General features: G+C 50.7%; 1 protein-coding gene across 1 annotated transcript; it reads left to right on the top strand.

Annotated features, from left to right (window-relative positions):
* The first annotated feature begins 12,904 nt into the window (after positions 1-12,904).
* Positions 12,905-14,015, top strand: NANOS1 (nanos C2HC-type zinc finger 1). Its single transcript, XM_065672370.1, has one exon. It carries the CDS (start codon positions 12,988-12,990, stop codon positions 13,774-13,776), a length of 789 nt encoding a protein of 262 aa, XP_065528442.1. The 5' UTR covers positions 12,905-12,987; the 3' UTR covers positions 13,777-14,015.
* Positions 14,016-20,278: the final 6,263 nt, after the last annotated feature.

The following is a 20,278-nucleotide window of genomic DNA, read 5'->3' on the forward strand; positions in this document are numbered from 1 at the left end:
GCCAAGGGGAGGCAAGGAAGTCCCATGCGCTTTGGTGGGGCCAAGACAAGTTCCCTAGCTCCACGTTCACAAAAGGCAGGGCTTAATCTTGGGAGTCAGAGATGCTACAATAGATGTGGGTATCAAATACTCATCTACACCTCCTCTACTCCACTCATGAGACCCCTGCCCCTGCAGTCCTGCATCAAGCCCAGAGAAGCTGTGGCTGCCCCATCCCTGGCAGTGTTCAAGGCCAGGTTGGACACAGGGGCTTGGAGCAAGCTGCTCCAGTGGAAGGGGTCCCTGCCCGTGGCAGGGGGTTGGAACTGGATGAGCTTGAAGATCCCTTCCACCCCAAACCAGTCTGGGATTCTGTGTTTCTATGATCTCAGTGGTTCATTAGCTGAGCACAGTACATTTATTACAGACAGGGCTACAGGGCTCCCCAGCATTATGAACACTGCATTAACTCTTTCCTTGACGCTCAGGCGGTTGCTCTCAGAGCTCCTGCAGTGTTTGCTCCTGGCGCATCCACAGCCATCAGGCACAGGGCATCGGGTCAGCCTCTCCGAAACCAGGCTGCAGACAAGCACCATCCCCGGGGAGCAGGAACGTGCTGTCCCTCCATCTGAAGCGCAGCTCTCACCTGCCTGCTGTGATTTAAAAATACCCTTTCCCATCCGCTCAGCACAGACATAGCTCCTCTGCTTTGCAGTTTAACTCCTTGGGCAGCACGATACAAATGCTGAAAACCTACAGGTGTAAGAGGACCATTTAGACACCAAAACCACATAAATACCGAGAGCTTTGCGTGGAGTTTCAGACTGCGTCTTAGTGTTAAAAGACAAGGGAAGGTGGGGGCTACACAGGAAATATCACCCTTCAGTATCCACCCACTACAAGCTACTGTCAGGAACAAAACACTGAGCTAGATAAACCTTTGGTCTGAGCCTGATTTTGTGTTCCTGTTCAGTCGTACACAATATTTGAGCACAGCACGGTAGCAGAGAATGCAAATCTTGCCGTGCTCCTGGCTCTGCTGGTGTGACTCCCGCTGGAGGACCATGTTAAATTTAGAGCCCACAGTTCATGATGGATGTTGACAAGCTGCAGAGAGTTCAGAGAGGAATATGAAGGGCAGAAAAACAGCCTTTGCAGTTACAGATCTGGGAGCTCAATTTATTCGGCTTATGAAGAAAGGAAGTTAAGGAATGACTTGGTTAAAGATTATCAGTGTTTCCAGGGAGAAAGAAATGTTGTGATCGGGGTCCCCAAATTGCAGAGGAAAACCTTGACACTGAAAATAGACAGGTTCTGACTGCAAAGATGTGCAAATAATGAATTTATTGCTGCAGCCAGAGCTGGAGCAGACAGGAAGATCTTCACTTCAGGGTGTTTTTAATAACATTTGGGTATGTTTTTTTCCTAAAAAGACCTGCTGACATTCAAACAAGTGCAGACAGAAGCAGCCTTATGACCTGTATCACCCAAGGAAACAAACAGTAATGCTCCCTTTTGCTTTCATAGCAGTGATGGTCTTTTCTCCCCCTATCAGCAGTGCTGACAGTAATTCCAAGTGTGTAAGAGGTGTAATTCTGATCACAGATCCTCCTGGCAGGTCTGGTCTGTGTGCAAGCACCAAGTGGATCTCTGGTCTCTCTGCTAATAGTCTCTCACCTGCATGTGCCTTGAACTGTGAAATTACATCATAGTGGTCCACTGGTGCTTGAGTTCCTCACCACCTGAAGCCAGGAGCACTCGCACCGTGCCTCCTCTGCCAGCACCTCCCTCACCTCCTCCTGGTGCCTGCCAGCAGTGAGGAATCCAGCAAAGCACCCTGGTCCAAGCAATGTCAGCCAGTCCTTAGTTATCCATCCTGCGTTTCCCTAATACCCAATGTCAACTGTCCTCACTGTGCTTTAAGCCCATTCCTCTGTGTCCCATCCAGCAGGATCATGAAGAACAGATTATTCCCTGCTTTGAAGGCATTTAAGACCATTTTCATGCCTCACTACAGGCTCCTCCTGACTCGACAGCAACGATTCTTTCTACCTTTCCTGAGAGGTCACAGCTCTCATCAGTTTTGCTGCCAGACTCATTCCAAGTGCACCTCCTCTTGCTTGAAACGTCACCTTCCAGACTCAAAACAGGGCTGCACAAACACACAACCACAATCCCCAGATCTGTCACATGTGTCTGAGAGCAGAACTTCGCCCTCTTTTAATCCCATCTCATTTATCAGCAATACAACATTTTGCACATTATCACCCCAATTATAAAGGCTTGTAGGTGATAATGAGATTCCACTGGATATATTCCAGCAAAGCACATTCTACATTTTACTAACTTCATTAACCAAGAAAAGCTGGTTAATGGCTGAAAAATGCAGTGATGCACATAATCATACCAGTTGCCTTGCTCTTACAATTATATTATTAAGATGGATCTTTGAGGTATAATTTCCATGTATAATTAGTGGTTTATCCCTTCAGGAAATAAAAAAAAAATAAAATATAATCATTCAAAAGCACCCAAAAGTCTGAACAAAATAGTTCTTACTGCAAACACAACTGAAATCGTGATCTCAGGGTCAGGCTCCAAATGGGATTTGTGATGGAGCGACAGAGGTGTAAGAATTTGGAAACTTACCACAGGCTCCCAGGGGATGTGAAATGCTGAAGTGCAAATTGCAGTCCACTCACACATCGCTCTGCACAGACCTGCACACAGGAGCACCCAACCACCCTCATCCTCATCCGTACGCATCCGTGCCCAGGACTCACAGGGATAAGGAGCACGGGTGGGCAGGAGCCAGCAAGCCCCAACCTCTGTGCAGGAGGGTGCACAGGGGACCCTATAATCCAGGAAGTGAGGGAGACTTCTGGGCAGACAGGGTTTGTGTCCCAGCCTAAGCTGTGAGCATGAGCTGGGAGGATGCAGCCGAGGAACAAGCCCTTTGGAAGCACACACAATGGTGGAGAGCAGTGAGAGGTGGATGATACTTTCTGCACATGTGGCTTCAGCCAGACCCTCAGTGACATGGTTTAGTGGTGGTCATGGCAGTCCTATGGTTAATGGTTGGACTTGATGATCTTAAAGGCCTTTTCCAACCTCGTTGATTCCATGATTCCATGGGGTGGCTGCAGTTGCATGGGCATTATCGTAGATCAAGGGAAGCACCAGCCCCTCCACAATGCTGAGGCCTTCACAGGGAGAAAGCTTTGCCATGGGAACCTCCATCTCCCCTGACACAGGCACCAGCCCTCACAGCAGCAGTATCCAAGAGGGGCACAGCACTGCAGCCCAAACCCTGACCCTCAGGAATCTCCAGGAACCCTCCCCAAACGAAGATGTGCCTGACCCAAGAAGTTTACATTAACATAGAATTATAGAATGGTTTGGGATGGAAGGGGCACTGAAGCTTATCCAGTCCCAAGCCCCTGCCATGGGTAGGGACACATTCCATTATAGCTGGTTGCTCCAAGCCCTGTCCAACCTGGCCTTGAACACTGCCAGGGATGGGGCATCCTGAGGGGCATTTTCCTTGTGCATCACAAAATGCTCTAAGAAACAACTTGCTGCCATTGTGTCTCTTTTCCTATAAGATCAGAGGATCTCAGGCTCCTGAACACTGCCAGGGATGGGGCAGCCACAGCTTCTCTGGGCACCCTGTGCCAGCGCCTCAGCACCCTCACAGGGAAGAGGATACACCCCAGGTCCCAAACATGTCTGCTGAAAATCTCAGGTGGAGGTGATGAATCCTTAATGAAGGGCTTCTTTCCTCCAGTGTTAAGCCTCAAAGTTCACTGTGACTTCTGAAAAGACAAAAAATGCCGGAATATATTCGAAATAGAAATCATTTGGGTTGTTTTCTTGACTTGAGTATTCTTCAGTTATTTCACTCTTGGTCACTATTCTTCCCAATAGAGACAAGTTCAATTGCAGATTAAGAAAAGCAGCCCCACCAAGCAGAACAAAGAACCTTCTGCTTACTCCTTTTACCAAATAACAAAGGAGGACACAAGAAGAGTAGTTTTCAAGTTCAAGCCTGATTTTGTCACTTGCTTTTCTCTTACAGTTAAATCATACTTATCAGCTTGACTAAAGATGGCTTTCACTAGGATTCTTTTACAAATTTAATCAAGTTGTCAAGAGAAATACTCTTATCCCCACCACGTGAAATTAATATATCAGGAACTCACCCCCTGTCTTGCATGTGTGTGTGACATTTATGTGATCAACTAATAAATGTCTTGTGCTTGGTAAAATTTCACACAAAAAAAGCCTTCAGAAGGCAATCTGTGGTTGTCTTTAAGTCCTTGCTGTGGCTGGCTCTGCCCGGGAGCTTAGCAGGAGCCTTGGTTGGATGGAATCAGCCAGGCAGACCTCAGAAATTCTGCTGGAATTCTTGTTGCTATTAGAAATATGCACCAGCAGTTGGTGATTCAGGTTCAGAACCGATTCAGAAAGGAAAAGCAATAAATCCTCACGCAAGCATCCAGCTCTCTCAAGCATATCCTGGAGCAGTAATTTTGGGAGAGGAAGAATACAGAATGGAATGCAGAGTGTCTAGCCAAAATTTGATTTGAAATAACTCTTTTCAATGAATCCAAAGACTTGTCCAAAACAAAAAGCCTGTGCTTTTTCCCAAATGCATTGGTGTGGCTTGGCTTTCCACTTCCGTGACCTTGCACAGGAGACAAGAAAACATGGGCAGCACACGATGCAATCAGTACATAAACTCTTGGCTAACCCCTTGAAGTAAGCAAGAGTTTCATCACTGAGCAGTATTTCACCCTGCATTGCAAGTCACCATAACATTTCTTTGTGCTTTAAAAACTCTGCAGCCTCATGAAATCTAACAGAAACTGCCAACTTTGAGGAAAACTGCAAATAACGTAGGAAGGCCGCGATGGTAAACACGTGCTTAAGTGTTTGCTGAAATGGGCTTTCATTTATTATTACCCTGGAGTTAAAAGACAGTGTGAAACAGCATTACACTTCAAATTTAGAAGTGTGAAACCTCTGAACTATCAAACCCTCCAAGAAGCACTTGACAACATGAACCTCTGACACGAAGCTCTGGGGCAGACACTGACAGAGGTGCATAGTAATAACCTGCTGGCCACAATAAGCTCTGAAGATGACACCTTGGCTACAGCAGAGACCAACAAGCCAGGATTTCAACCTCCGTGTTTCAGAACGCACAGGCCAGGTCATAGGCCGGTGTCAGCGAGTGCAGTGGCATCAGCTGCAGTTGAGCAGCTCAGCATGGATCAGAGAGGTTGGATGCCACATATCCATCCTGTCTTAGTCGTTCCAACTTAAGATAACATAGAATCCTATAATAGTTTGGGTTGGAAGGGACCTTAAAGCTCATCCAGATCCAACCCCTTGCCACAGGCAGGGACACCTTCCACTGAAGCAGCTTGCTCCAAGCCCCTGTGTCCAACCTGGCCTTGAACACTGCCAGGGATGGGGCAGCCACAGCTTCTCTGGGCACCCTGTGCCAGCGCCTCAGCACCCTCACAGGGAAGAGCTTCTGCCTAAGAGCTCATCTCAGTCTCCCCTCGGGCAGGTTCAAGCCATTCCCCTTGGCCTGTCCCTACAGGCCCTTGTCCAAAGCCCCTCTCCAGGTTTCCTGTAGCCCCTTTAGGCACTGGAGCTGCTCTAAGGTCTGCCCTTCAGGAGCCTTCTCTTCTCCAGGCTGACCCAGCCCAGCTCTCTCAGCCTGGCTCCAGAGCAGAGCTGCTCCAGCCCTTGCAGCATCTCCATGGCCTCCTCTGGACTCGCTCCAACAGCTCCACGTCCCTCTTGTGCTGTTGCCCCAGAGGTGGATCAGGACTGCAGGGGGTTCTCCCCAGAGTGCAGCAGAGTGACCTCATGCTGCTCATGCTCTGGGGGTGCAGTCCAGCACACAGAGCAGTTCTGGGCTCAAGCACACACATGGTGAACTTCTCATCATTCAAAAATATCCAGTGATAATAAAGTCCATAATCTAGAGTTTGATTTCATTCACTATAAAGCTGTAAAATGAACACATTTTCTGTGCTATTTCAGGTTCACAGGATCATTATGGAAGAACACAAGTCTGATTTGCTGTAAGAAGGAAACCTTATTCAACATGCAGAAACTGGATTGCTTATAGCATATATTACACACCCCTGATGTATTCATAAAAGCATAAACACAAATTGTTCCTAAACAAAATACCCCTTTCAGTTTTCATAAAACCTGATTTTCTCACCATAAGTCTATATGGATTCCCATGTTACTTTGACACCCTTCTCCATGAGATATGAATGTGAGTTACTATATCCTCAGGAAAAATATGCTTCTGCTGATAAACAGTTGATTCTTGGCTTGTATGTGTGTTCTGCAGTAGTTGAGATGGGCAAGTCAAAACCCTGGCTGGTCCTCTGCAACCTTTGTATTCTCATTTAAATTCCATGCATTTGCAAGAGATGATGGAACAGCTGATAGTGTCTGCTGTTTATCAGTCACAATAATAAAAGTGGATACATTTTTGATTGTAAAAATTGGCTTGTAATGGATTTTTTTACTAGCTACTATTTTCAACACATTCAGCAGTGCTCTAAATCTGGAGATTTGAAAAGGTCTGTGTCCAGAAAACACTTTGCATCCTGAAAACTAGCTGTTTTAGCTGAGAAACCTTTCTGAGGTAGAAGAAAATCAGCTTCTCTCCTCTTTACACTGTCAACCCAAAACATGAAGTCTATTCTCCTCCCATTTGCTGTCAGCCCTGGAAAGGGCTCAGCCGTCACCTCAGCAGCCCCTACGAATGCCTCTGTGCACACTGACCACTACAGCCATAGCCAGACTGGTGCTGCCCGACTGCAGTTCAGGCTCTACTGAAGGCTCCGGTTCAAAACATAAAGGATGCAGAAGATGCCATTGCTAAAAATAAAATAAAACAGGGAAAATTATGTCATGATGCTGGAAAATCAAGCACTCAACAGTCAAGCAGAGCCATAGTTAGCCTGCCTGTATAACTTGACTTGTACATTACTACTTACGTGATCACTACTTGGTTTCTCCATGCCACCCAAAGCCCAGCTTGTCCAGTGCCCATGTTATGAGATAGCTCATCAGGATTATACTCCAGGTCTATCAACTGGTGGCATCAGTCAAAGGCTCTAGTTAAATAGGATTATTCATTTCTGTGTGGTTTTCTAGGAGTTGCTCTGGGATCACAGCCCCAGTTCCTCACTTCAACCTTGGATACTGTGATCACAGAGAACTGGGAAGTTTCTCTGGATACCAAGAGCTGCGAATCAACAGTCTAGTTCTGCTTCACTGGGGACCTACAACTGCCTCCTCTGGTTTTACACCCATGAAACAGGCTAACATCATGCTGTCTCTTCACCCAACAATGATGTACCCTTGGAAACACCTTTATTTTTCCCTCTCAGCTCTTTCCAGTCATCTGCATGTGAAGAGGTGGAGCATTAGTTCTTAGAGAGCTGACTATCCGTGTGTGCTGCTCTGCATTTTTGATGGCTGAATCAAATTAAAAGACAGATAAAAATACAGCTGGCCCTCACCAGCAACGTTTGCCCAAGTAAACATTAGCTGCAGTTGCCTGAGGACTGTCATGTAAGTCTAACACTGCTGAAGACAGAGGATCCAGACAGTCATTCATGCCTCCAGCGTGGTGTGTTAAAATTGTGGTCTACACCCTGGAGGAGCTTGATAACCTGGTATGGAAATACTGAACATGTTTGGGTCTGGAGAAATAGCCCACTGGGCTCAGCACAGATCAGAGGAAGGCGAGACCACCACTGCCTCCTGTGCAGTCAAACAGATTCCTGTCTCCTTGAAGGATCAGCTGCTTCCACACAATAAAAGCAAAAGCACAGCTTCAAAGAAAGATTCCCCAAATCGAAGTCGTATTTCACAGCTGGCTTTTCCTTTCCTAATCCTCCATCCCAGTGTATTTTTGGCAGTAAAAAGAGCTAGAATCATCTCATTACGTTTCTTACTGATACCCTCATGCCAGCTTAAGCCCTCTTTCCCCCAAGGCCTGCAGGCTGCCATGCCCAGTGCCCCTCACCTTCCCCACACCAGAAACACAGAGCAGCGGCTTCCTCCCCGGAGCCCCAACCAGCACAGCCACCCCATGTGCACATAGAGGACAACCCCTTGCGCACATCTCCATTGGGAAAAGGGAAACACTGAGGAAAGCACTTAACCTACGGGTGCGTCAAATATGGGCGCTGGAGCCTGTGAGCAGACTCCAAGCTGAAGCTGCCTGGTGTTTGTGTTCCTCTGCTGAAACATAACTCACCCATGTTAGTCCCACCAGCTGCTTCCCATCTTCCAAACAGAAGGATCACTCTGTGCTATAAACTTCAGCTTTCTGAACACAAGCATCATCTGTTAAGCCAAAAGCTTTAGAGAGAATCCCTGAACACTAGGCTGGGGGTCCGACCAGCACAGACCATATCTTTTGCCTATCAGCAGGCACCTAATGTATTTTTAGTGCTGTCAGAAACAAACCATTCCTTGATATTCCAGAGAAGGGGAGGGAGAAAAAATTATCTAGCAGTGGTAGTGAAGCTAGTATTTTACAAGACCCTTCCGAGAAGTCGCCAGCCTCCTGGGGGAGCTTGTCAACATCTCCCACGTTAAATGAAAGTCACTTTAACATCCACAGGGGTTTTAAAGAAAGCTGGAACATATCAAAGCTGCTGGGATGGTGAGCTTCACAACGTGCACAATACATCAACACTTACACACACTAAATCCTCAGCAGCCTCCAGGGAGCTAACAGCCCCCCTCACCCTCCCTCCCCGGAGTAAGCTCTTTCCTAACGTAGCTCTCAAATGGACTGCTAATCTTCTCTCCAAACTTGACAGCTGACCTGCATGCATCCAAAACCCCTGTGCTTAAATCCTTCTGTCATTCTTGTAGATCACTTTTCCTTTAATATTAAGAAGTGTTTCCTCCGACCCTACACAAAGACATCGCTGTTGGCACACATAAGAGCAGCACCATGTTGCTTGGTTCACTGGATTTCAGAGGCTTCTTGGTGGGCAGCGATGTCCAGGGATGCTGCACCCATGGCATGCCAGGGGGAGCTGCCCAGAGAGGCTCTCCCCGTGGCAGTCAGCAACCAGACATGGTTTGGTGGCCCCAGTCATCCCCACACCATTCCTCGGAGCAGGGTGGCATGTATGCTGGTGTCCACTACCATGGTTTATAGTTCTATGGCTCCAGTTTTCATATACATATATCATATATATATATACGTATATGTATATTCCCAGGAGCAATCTTATCTTCAACAAGCTCCTGTACCCAGCAGGAGCTTCCAAACCAGTCCCTCCCAGCAGATCTGATGGCTTCCTGTGCTCAGATCAGCTTAAATCTCTGACATGGGTTCTTGCTGCTCTGAAGGACTGCAGGAAACATTCCCCTTCACCAGGCAGATTCTGGCCTGTGGTGTTGAAGTCACGGTGCCAACAGCTATTTGTCACTTTTGCTCCAGCCGATGGTTTTCCAGGGTTGCTGTGCAGCCTTGCCACAAGAATTCACATCAGACACCAGCAAGACAGCTGTGGTCTTACGCTGTCAAGGTCCTTACAATTGTTGCCAAAAGGGTAGTTTGGGATAGAATCAGAAATAGTTCCAAACTCCAGCTGAGGACAAAGTAATAGTTTTCCATGCAGTTCTAAGTGTTTCAAATGAAAAACATTTCCAGAGAGCACCAAAATGCCAATGCTTCATCCTTCCTAGGAGCAGTCACTTGTCCGTTAGCTGTTCTTGACCATAGCTTTTGTTTACTGCTTGAAACTGGTGAAGGAGTTTTCCCAGGACACTGATTTGCTCCAGCGTGAACAGCAGCATACTCTTTCACCTGCGCTGTGATGTGTCACCCAAGGAGCTGGTACAAGGATGATGGAACTCTGTTAACACCTGACAGCTCTGCAGAGACCCAGTGCCAAAGCTGAGCTGCTGAGTCTTTGCTCAACATGAGGGGCCATTGACAACCCTCTGGAAAAGGAAAGCAGGGAAGTAACTTTGGCAACATAACTTGTACGCTTGGATTGCTGATGCACTTGAGTTCTGCCAGAGCTGTCGGTCAGAGGGTGCTGTTGCTGCAGTGCTGTGACGGGTACCCATCCTTCATGGTATTTGTCTAATGAGGCTATTTTGGTGCTGCTCTGTGTTCTCCATCACCCCCTTCATTAGCAGTGGGGGGAACAGGATCTTTTTCCTCTCTGCTACAGCATGAAGTGATTTTGAATTATTTATTCTCCAAGACTTCCTCTTAAAACGTCTAGAGATGAAGATGAGTGACAACAACTGCCCCAGGATGCAATGCTGGAACACTCTGACTGATCACCCTGTGCAGTTTCACCCATCTGTTACCTCTGCCATTCCTTCAGCACAACTTGCAAGCACCCATCACTCACGTAGATCAGGCCATGCAGTTGTGTTCTGAGAGGCTGTGTCCCTGTGCCTCACCGCACAGGCACTGAAATGCTCCAAGGAAGAGAGGAAGGGCTTCTCATGTAACTGCATCCAGGAGAAGGGCTTTAGGCTGAGCCTGATGATGCACAACTAAAATGTCCCTGTGGTCACCTAGTGCAGAACCGTGCCCCACAGTGAGCACAGCTCCAGAACAAGACTTCTTTTACTAAAAGGAGCCCCATTTTCCAGCCTGAGCATTCACACTCTGCTTCCAGCCACCTGTACTCCCTGCAGCCATCTGCATTGTTCCTTCACCCTTGGTACACCCACTTCCCAGCTGCTTCAGGAGGCTGGAGAAATGCATCAAGGCCTTGGAGTGCTGTACACTGGCCCCTCAGGGGGTATTTCTGGTATCTGAGCTTATGAAACCTACCAATTTCCTGGCTTTCAGCACGCTGCTCTAGTGGAAGGTGTCCCTGCCTGTGCCAGGGGGTTGGAACTGGATGAGCTTTAAGGCCCCTTCCAACCCAAACCATTCCATGATTCTATGATTTCAGCTGCAAACAAACCACATTGTAAAGCTGCTTCACCTGCCTGTCAGACCTACAAATCAAGGCTGTGCACAGGGAAGACAGATTTACTACTGACAAACCTCCACCCACCCTGCTCAGCCCAGCAGCTCTTACCAGAGGCTGGGAATTAATAGGATTTTTAATTGCAGCTGCATTTTTAACTCCTCATGCCCAAATGGAAGAGCATGCACATGCTTCACAGAGGAGGATCTGCTTTCTTGGGGGAAGGCAGGCTGGATGGGAATTATCAGGGGTAGGAAAGGGGACTTATACCTTGTCCCTCATCCAGCAGTGTGGGCAGCAGCTCAGGTCAGAGGGGTGAGTCCACCAAAACCTGAGCTTACCAAGCTCACCCAGTGGGTGCTGTGAGACACCAGTGCCCATCCTGCTGCTGGGGTCCCTCACACAGCACCCTCCATGGGCACCCACTGCCCAAAGCCTGCTCCCGGCCCTTTTGGGGTTGAATCTACCACACCAGTTCCACACACCCAGGTGCATATACCTCATCTGAGACTGTGCTGGTTTTGACTGGGATGGAGTTATTTTCCTTCCAGGTAGCTGGTGCAGGGCTATGTTTTGGCTTCAGTCTGAGAACAATGCTGATAACACACGGATGGTTTAGTTGTTGCTCAGTAGCACTTACCCCAGTCAAGGACTTCCCGGTCTCATGCTCTGCCAGTGAGGAAGGGCACAAGAAGCTGGGAGGAAGCAGAGACAGGACAGCTGACCCAAACTAGCCAAAGGGGTGTTCCATACCACACCACACCATGCCCAGTATAGAAACTGGGGGGAGCTACGCAGTAGGGACCAATTGCTGCTTGGGTCAGGCCGGGTATCCATCAGCAGGTGGTGAGCGGTTGTGTTGTGCATCACTCATGTTTGTTGTTTGTTTCCCTTTCCCCTCTTAGTTTTATATTCTTTCCCTTTGTTATTTCCTTTATTATTAGCAGTAGCTTTATGTTATATTTTAGTTATTAAATTGTTCTTATCTCAACACATGGGGTTTACATTGCTTCGATCCTCCCCATCCTGCCTTAGGGGATACAAGGTGTGAGCAAGCGGCTGTGTGGTGCCGAGTTACAACAGCAACGATGCAATCCAAAACTTTCATTAGCTTTAGATAACAACGACCAAACCCACTTATTAGAGGAGCCCAGAGAAGAAACCACCTCCTCCCCACACACCTACAGCACCTATGGGAAGGCATCCGTTGTCCTTAAGCTTACCCAGCACTAACAGCTTTCTATTTGAGGCTGTCTATCACCGAGGATAGACACAGAACGATAGAACGGTTTGGGTTGGGAGGAACCCAGAAAAGTCTCCCCCATCTTTCTTATAGACCTCTTTTAGGAGCTGAAAGGCTGCAGGAAGGTCCCTCCGGAGTCTTCTCCGGCCTGAAGCCCGTTTCCTCCTTGTACGGCTCCGTCGACGATGAAGCCCGAGCCCCGAGGCGGTGCCGGCGCTCCGGGCCGCACCGCTCCCCGCCGGCGGGGCTGGGTAGAGCAGTGCGGGATCCGGCTCACTCGGAGCTCTCCTCTCCAGCGGCGGGGGCTCTGAGGTAGCTCTGAAGGGGCTGAAGCTGCCCTGGGGGGGGGTCTTGTGGGGCTGAGGAGGGCTCCGAAGGGACCGAGGGCGGCTCTGAGGGGCTGAGGCGGCGCTGAGGGACCGAGGGCGGCGCTGAGGGGCTGAGGCGGCCCCGCCCGCACGTACCTCCACACCTGCGCCTCCACCACTGCCCCCCCCCAAAACCACAACACACCCCGCCCCTCCTCCTTCCAGCCAATGAGCTTGAGGGGGCGCTGACCAGCGGCCAATAGGAGCTCGGTGTCCACCCCGCCCGCTCCCCCGCGCCCGCCCCTCAGCCACCACCCCCTATTTAAGGCGCGTTGCGCGGCCGCGCGCCCGCAGAGGCGGCGGCGGAGGGCGCGGAGCGGGGCTCGGACGGGTCCGCAGCGCAGGGCCCTCGGCGGAGCGGGGGCTCCGGTGCGGCCGTACCCACATGGAGGCGTTCCCCGGCGGCAAGCTGGAGCAGCACCGGCACCTCCCGGCCGTGGAGTGCCTGCCGGGCGCCCGCTACGGCGGCCGGAGCCACAGCGCCTGCGGGAACGTGTTCAACTCCTGGAACGATTACCTGGGGCTGGCCACGCTCATCACTAAAGCCGTGCGCCCCGGTAAGGGCTTCGGCGCCGAGCCCCCCTCGGTGGTGGTGGCGGCTGCTGTGCCGCCGGCCGAGGAGGAGGAGGAAGAAGAGGAAGAGGAGGAAGAAGCGGCGGGGCCGTACTTCGAGGGCGCGCTGGACTTGCACGACCTGGACCTGTGCGGGCATCACCACCACCATCACCACCACCACCACCACAGCGAGGGGCTGCTGGAGGAGCGCTTCGCCGACTTCAGCCCGTTCCCCGGTCGCGGCGGCCCCGCCGCCGTGGTGTTGGACTGCTCGGGGGAGCTGCCGGTGCGGGAGGGCTCCGGCCACGCGTGGGGCGGTGTGGTGGTAGCGGGGCGGCTGCCGGCGCACCCGCGGGCCGCCTCTCGCCTGCTCAAGCCCGAGCTGCAGGTCTGCGTCTTCTGCCGGAACAACAAGGAGGCCGTGGCTCTCTACACCACCCACATCCTCAAGGGACCCGACGGCCGCGTCCTGTGCCCGGTGCTGCGCCGCTACACCTGCCCCCTCTGCGGCGCCAGCGGCGACAATGCCCACACCATCAAGTACTGTCCCCTCTCCAAAATGCAGGCGGCCCGGCAGCTCAAACATGCCCGGACCGCGCTGGGCAAGAAGGGCCGTTAGGTGCCGGGACCCCGGCGGCCGCCTCCCGCTCCTGCCCATTGGGGTTTTGGCCTTTGGAATCTTCCCCCCCAACACCACCACCACCAACCTCACACGTCGGTGTACTGAAGGCCGGGCCGGGGTCGGTGCGCGCTGGTCGGTGCGGAGCCCGGCGCGGGGCCGCGGGGATCGCGCAGCGTAGACTCACTGTGTTTGGTTATTGTAAGAAAAAATATATATATATGTGATTTTTACGGAAACGGAGTTACGGGGAGATCTGACTGGGGAGGGAGAAGGGAGCCCCCGTCCTGAACTGCTCTGTGCCGTCGGGGGTCCGTTCGCTGCCGCGCCGTTGGGACGGGAGGAGAGGGAAAGGGGGAGAGCTGTCGCGGTGCCTGCTAATAGCCGGGTGTTTAGTCGGGCTCAGCACCCTTCGGGTCTGGAAGTGAGCAACCGAGCGGTTCCCTTTGCCGATCTTAAGCATCGGGAAGCAAATCGTCATCAAACCTGCGCTCGCTAATGAAGCACACCCTATCCTTCCCGAAATGGGCACAGACCCCCTGGCACGGTGGGAGAGCAGCCCCGAGCCCCACAGCACCCCTTGAGCCGTCACACTCGTGAATCCCTGTGTCTGGTGTGCGGCTTTAGGGGAGGAAGCATCGAAGTGGCGTTCGGAAGTGTAATGACTGTGGGCTGAGGGGCAATCTGAGCCCTCTCTGCCGAAGGAAAGGCGTTAAGTATGGCAGGGACTGAGCTTTGACGCAGCTTGTTTGTGGTGGAGAGCAGGGAGGCGATGGGAAGCCTTTGGAGAGGAGAGCCAGGTGAAGCAGAAGGCTGTGCCTGCAGGAGAGCTGGGGAAAGGGAGGTTGCATGTTTTCGGAGTTGAGAGAACGTGGTGCTAACTCATTGCAACGTGCAAAGGACCTACCCGTGTGGTAAACAGATATCCTTAATGCTACGTAGACTATACAAAACATGAGATGGAAGCTGAAGACCTGGACCCCGGGTGATGGCAGCTCCTTGGTAACAAGTACGAGACAGGGCTGCGTTGCTTCTGACCCTTGAGAGATCGAAAATTGCTTTTATTGTGAGTCAGAGGCAGGATAGGCAGCAGCAGCAGGCTTGTGGTTTGCTTAGGAGCCCTCCAAAGCTGGAAGGCTGGTGCCTGAGTACCCACCCCAAAGTGGGTTATGCTGTAGTTGGCTTTAGCAATGGAGCATGGATGAGTGCTGGGGCTGGGGGGGCTGCCCTGCTGCAAGCAGAGAGGTGAAGAGAACGTTGTGCAGGGTCTGCAGGGGCATAACCAAGAAGGTTGGAAGGGAGACAGGTCCTGGCACAGGGAGCTGGGAGAATGAGGGGTGATGTGGATTCCTTTAGATAAGCTGCTCAGTGGGGTGGGAGATGGGGAGGAGGCCCAGGGTTCATTATTCACTTATGCTGTTGAATCACAGTGGTTTGGAGGGAGAAACTAGTTTTGTGTGGAAATGTTCTCTTCATGAAATGGCTCCAAAGATGGTGTCAGGTCTAATTACTGAATGCGGGGCGGTTGCATTAAATGACACTTCCCAGCTGACCCTCCTCCTGTTAAATAGCTTTGTGTTGTCTCTTGCTCTACGGTCACACACCACTGGCTCTTCTGTTAGATGCGTTTGTGTTTGTGCTGCTTGGTCCTCCTAGGTTTAATCTGTACCACCAGCCGTTAGAATCAAGCTCAAGAGTGATGCTATGGCAAGAGTTTTCCTGTGTAGTTTTGTTACCTCCTTGTGGGAAGTCTGAAGATCAGTATATACATTTTAATGCCATTAACTGTTACTGGACACAAAAGCAAGAAAGATGTGAGACAATCTGTGTCGGGTGTTTTCTGAGGGGTGACTCTGGCAGGGCTGGATCCGAGGCGCTCCTTGCAGTGTGTGTGATGTACCCAGCCCTCCTCTGCTCTGTATTTTAACTGTGTAGCAACACCTGGAAGTTCATTGAGATAACAGAAGATCCCCGGCTTTGGATGGCTCTGACCTCTTGCAGCGCCTGTTTCCTCCCTCTGCCTGTGTCAGACTTGAATCAATGGCCTTTGCTGCTGCCTGTTCTCTCCTCCTACCTCTGTACTCACAGCCTTGCTGTGGGATAGCTGAGCTGCCCGTTGCAGCGGCTGCATGGCATTGGGCATCTGATCAAAGGCTTAACAGGTAAGGTGGCAACTTGAAAAGACCAGCTGGGGTTCTGGGGTAAGTTCAAACTATTCCAGAAAGCAAATGACAAGATGCAGATCAGGTAAAAGGCAGCCTGAGAACAGGGCTCTTGAGTTACTTTATGTGACCATTCATCAGGGTATTTTGCCCTTTAAAATCTTCTAAGTCATCATCTTGTAAAGAGTGAGCCTTTAAGGGCGTTTTGGGTTGGTTTTAAAGTAAACAGCTGTGATTTCCTGTGCACCAGCACACTCCTTGTGGCACCAAGTGAGCGGAAACATGCTTGTTCTTGGTCACTCTGCAAAGCTTATTACAATAGATGGTGCTTACCATGTTACTTTCATTTCTTTAATACTGAAAACCATTTACATTAGTAATTTAAATCCTAGCAGCAGCAAATAGATTAACGTGAAAGCAGCCTGGGTTGGAGCTGTTTATGCTCCACTAAAGAGGTCTAAGAAAAGCAGATGTTGTTTTCATTTATTCTATGTGTGTCTGCAAATCAAACTAGTATGGCCACTGGTCTACATCAAATACTTTATCTTCAGAGGATCACTGTGTTACAGGGAAATGCTACTAAGCATGTAAGGGATGGGGTTTTCCATAGTGATATTCTGATAAAAGGAGTGAACAGTGTTGGACAGCCTATAGTCACCCTCAGCTGACCCTAGTCTTGGCAACAAGCAAGCTACTTCTAATGAAAAACTAATTTCAGGTGCATAAATAACTCTATCGGCTGAAGTCAGGTAAGTCTGGAGCCATCTGGAGTGGAAATGCTGTTTAGACAGGGTTTGCTCATCATTTCCTGACCAGAGGCCCTCTGCTTGCTGCAGTGCCATAGGACTAAACCACAATGGTTATAAAGTGTCTTTTTCCTATAGATGTCAGTTTGACCCACCGAATATTTACTGGAGGTGGTTTGTGACCCATCACATGGGGAGCAAGAGGATTCCTTCTGATGTGCCTGTTGCTGGAACAAAACAGAATTGATGCACTAAATACATAGAAACTGCTGTAGGAAGGCAGTAGATCTTCCTCCTGCCCAAGAATGAAAGGGCTAAGGAAGCTTAAATGGCAGGAGGGGAGATGTTGCTTAGCATAAAGCAGTGGAATAGCTCACGAATTTCCATCCTACCATAATTAAAGGCATTAACAATTCTTTTTAAAAGGAGGACAAGACAAAGTGCAGGACATTTCAGTTCTAGCCGGTCCTGCTGTGATCAAATAGGAAGAATCAGGGGGTGTTGTTATGCCACTTGTGTGCCTGCTTCCTGCGACCCTGTGGTGAAACAACCAAGGTTGGCACCAGTGTCTGAATCAGGGCTAAATTGGGAATTGTGTGTTTCACAGACCAAAACCCTTCACTTTGTAGCCTTACACCACTGAACAGCACCATTTAGTTACAGAAGGGAAACTTCATGTCATCTAGCAGCTCCTGTCAATGGCTGCAGCCCGTGGATATTAAAACAATGAAGCATCACTTCTACAGCAAAGCAAGAGCTGGAGAATTCTTTCTGTTTGAGATGGCCTTCTGCTGTCCCCTGCCCACCTGCACTGCAGCTGCAGTGTGCTGATCCTGCTCCCGCTGAGGCCTGTGTGACGGAGTCCCAAGATACAGTTGTGGCTGTGCCCAGGCTGGAGTGGAACCACTTCATTTGTTGCCCTGCCCTGGTCTGCAGTTCTCAATACTGCGGAGGTTTTTATTTTTGATTAGAACAAAGGCATTCTAGCAATCACAGAACCCCAGCCTGGTTTGGGCTGGAAGGGACCTTAAAGCTCATCCAGTTCCAACCCCTGCCACGGGCAGGGACCCCTTCCACTGGAGCAGCTTGCTCCAAGCCCCTGTGTCCAACCTGGCCTTGAGCACTGCCAGGGATGGGGCAGCCACAGCTTCTCTGGGCACCCTGTGCCAGCGCCTCAGCACCCTCACAGGGAAGAGCTTCTGCCTAAGAGCTCATCTCAGTCTCCCCTCGGGCAGGTTCAAGCCATTCCCCTTGGCCTGTCCCTACAGGCCCTTGTCCCAAGCCCCTCTCCAGGTTTCCTGTAGCCCCTTTAGGCACTGGAGCTGCTCTGAGGTCTCCCCTTCAGGAGCCTTCTCTTCTCCAGGCTGCCCCAGCCCAGCTCTCTCAGCCTGGCTCCAGAGCAGAGCTGCTCCAGCCCTCACAGCATCTCCATGGCCTCCTCTGGACTCGCTCCAGCAGCTCCACGTCCCTCTCATGCTGCTGCCTCAGAGCTGAGATCAGGACTGCAGGGGGGGTCTCCCCAGCCTGCAGCAGAGGGGATGAATCCCTTCCCTGAGCTGCTGCTCACACTCTGAGGATGCAGCCCAGCACACAGGGTGGGTTCTGGGCTCAAGTGCACACTGAAGTGGGGTCATGGGCAGCTTCTCACCCAACATCCCCAAGTCCTCCTCAGGGCTGCTCCATCCAGTCTCCCCCAGCCTGTATTTTAACTTGGGATTGCCCTAACCCAGATGTAGGACCCTGCACTTGGCCTTGTTGGACTCTGTAAGGTTCGCACGGGCCACCTCTGGATGGCATTATTAAAATGTCTGTGGCACATAATCAAAACTCTTAAAGGATGCAATCAAAATATCTGTGCCGTATTTCTGCTGAGCACCCTGATGGTCCCCAGCCCTGCCCACCACCTGAGGCCCAGCCTCTGGGCTGCTTCTGGAGCAGGAAAGACACTGGAACTGTTCATACCTGGTCACCTGCATTGCTCTGCTCTTGGAGACCTGTTTTAGCCGAGCAACATTCACACCCATTTAGCCAGCAGCAGCCTGAAGTTCTGCCTTCTAAATAGAGCCTGTGGTGCTAACCGAACATGAATCAATCAATCACTGCAATCCTGGGCATAGAATTCATTTGACTCCAACATTTTCAGGTAACCAAACTATGCTCACGTGTAATTGTGGCAGTAGATGGGGGTTTTAGCTGTTGGGTTTGATCCCTGTGGTTAGTGTTCTGTCTGATGATCAAGCGATAGAATAAGCACGCTGAGCATGTCTGTGAAGCTCACACCTCGCAGGTCTTTCTTCAAGCTGCCCGTCTCTGAGTGTTTTACATCATCCTGGCACCGTTATCACAAGTGATGGGAGTTAAGAACAGAGATTTGGGAACAGAGCTTTAGCTGGTGCAACGATCACTAATGTTCATTCCCATGTCCAAATGGATAAGATTAGATCTGTAACTGGAGGTATTATCACTCTTTACATCTCTATGATGACTGGAGAAAGGGAGATGTTGTGCCTATCCTCAAAAGTGGTCAAAAGGACATCTAAGAAGCTACAGGCCAGATGGGATCGCCTCAGTTCCCTGGGACAACCGTTAAGGAAGCTGTGTCAGAGCATGGTTTTGGAGAGGGTGGCTGGGAACAGTCAGCATGGAGTTATTGAGGGCAAACCATGACTGATTCACCTGCCTTCAACAAAACAGCTCTGTGGACAGTGGAAGGAGCAGTGGACATTCATCACCTCAACTCTAGCAAGGCCTTCCGCACTCACACAGCATTCTTGCACCCAAGTTAAGCTGTTACAGCTTAAGCAGCAAGGTGGGCAGGACAAATGGTTGGGTGTTGAGGGTCACGGTCAGTGGCTGGACTGCCCCTGGACTGGGGTGTCCTGGGACCTGAACTAATATCAAGGACGTGGAGGCAGCAGCACAGGTTTGTGGATGACACCAAAGCCACAGGACCCTTGGGGCAGAGCGGGGCAGGAACCTGATGAGATTCCACAAGGAGAAGAAGTCCTGCACTGTCAAGGAAGCAGCTCTGGCTGTGTAAGACTGGGGTAAGGGGCTGGAGCAGGTGCCTGGGAGGAAATGCTGAGGGAAGAGGTTTGGTCGGCTGGGGAAGGGAAGGCCTGGGGGAGACCCAACAGCAGACAACCAGGAAGTTACCAGGAAAATTCAAGACTTCACACAGCAGTGCATCGGCAGGAGGATGAGATAACAGGTAAAAGCTGAAGAGAGGGTTAAGCTTTTTAAATAACATGAAAATGATGAAGGATGGAACACATCTCCTGTGGAGCCAGGCGGAAAGAGCTGGGCTGGTTCAGCTTGGAGAAGAGAAGGCTCCTTCAAGGGGAGACCTTAGAGCAGCTCCAGTGCCTGGGGCTGCAGGAAACCTGGAGATGGGCTTTGGACAAGGGCCTGTAGGGACAGGCCAAGGGGAATGGCTTGAACCTGCCCGAGGGGAGACTGAGCTGAGCTCTTAGGCAGAAGCTCTTCCCTGTGAGGGTGCTGAGGCGCTGGCACAGGGTGCCCAGAGAAGCTGTGGCTGCCCCATCCCTGGCAGTGCTCAAGGCCAGGTTGGACACAGGGGCTTGGAGCAAGCTG

This window comes from Lathamus discolor, chromosome 3 (assembly GCF_037157495.1).
Source record: "Lathamus discolor isolate bLatDis1 chromosome 3, bLatDis1.hap1, whole genome shotgun sequence".
NCBI classification, from domain to species: domain Eukaryota; kingdom Metazoa; phylum Chordata; class Aves; order Psittaciformes; family Psittacidae; genus Lathamus; species Lathamus discolor.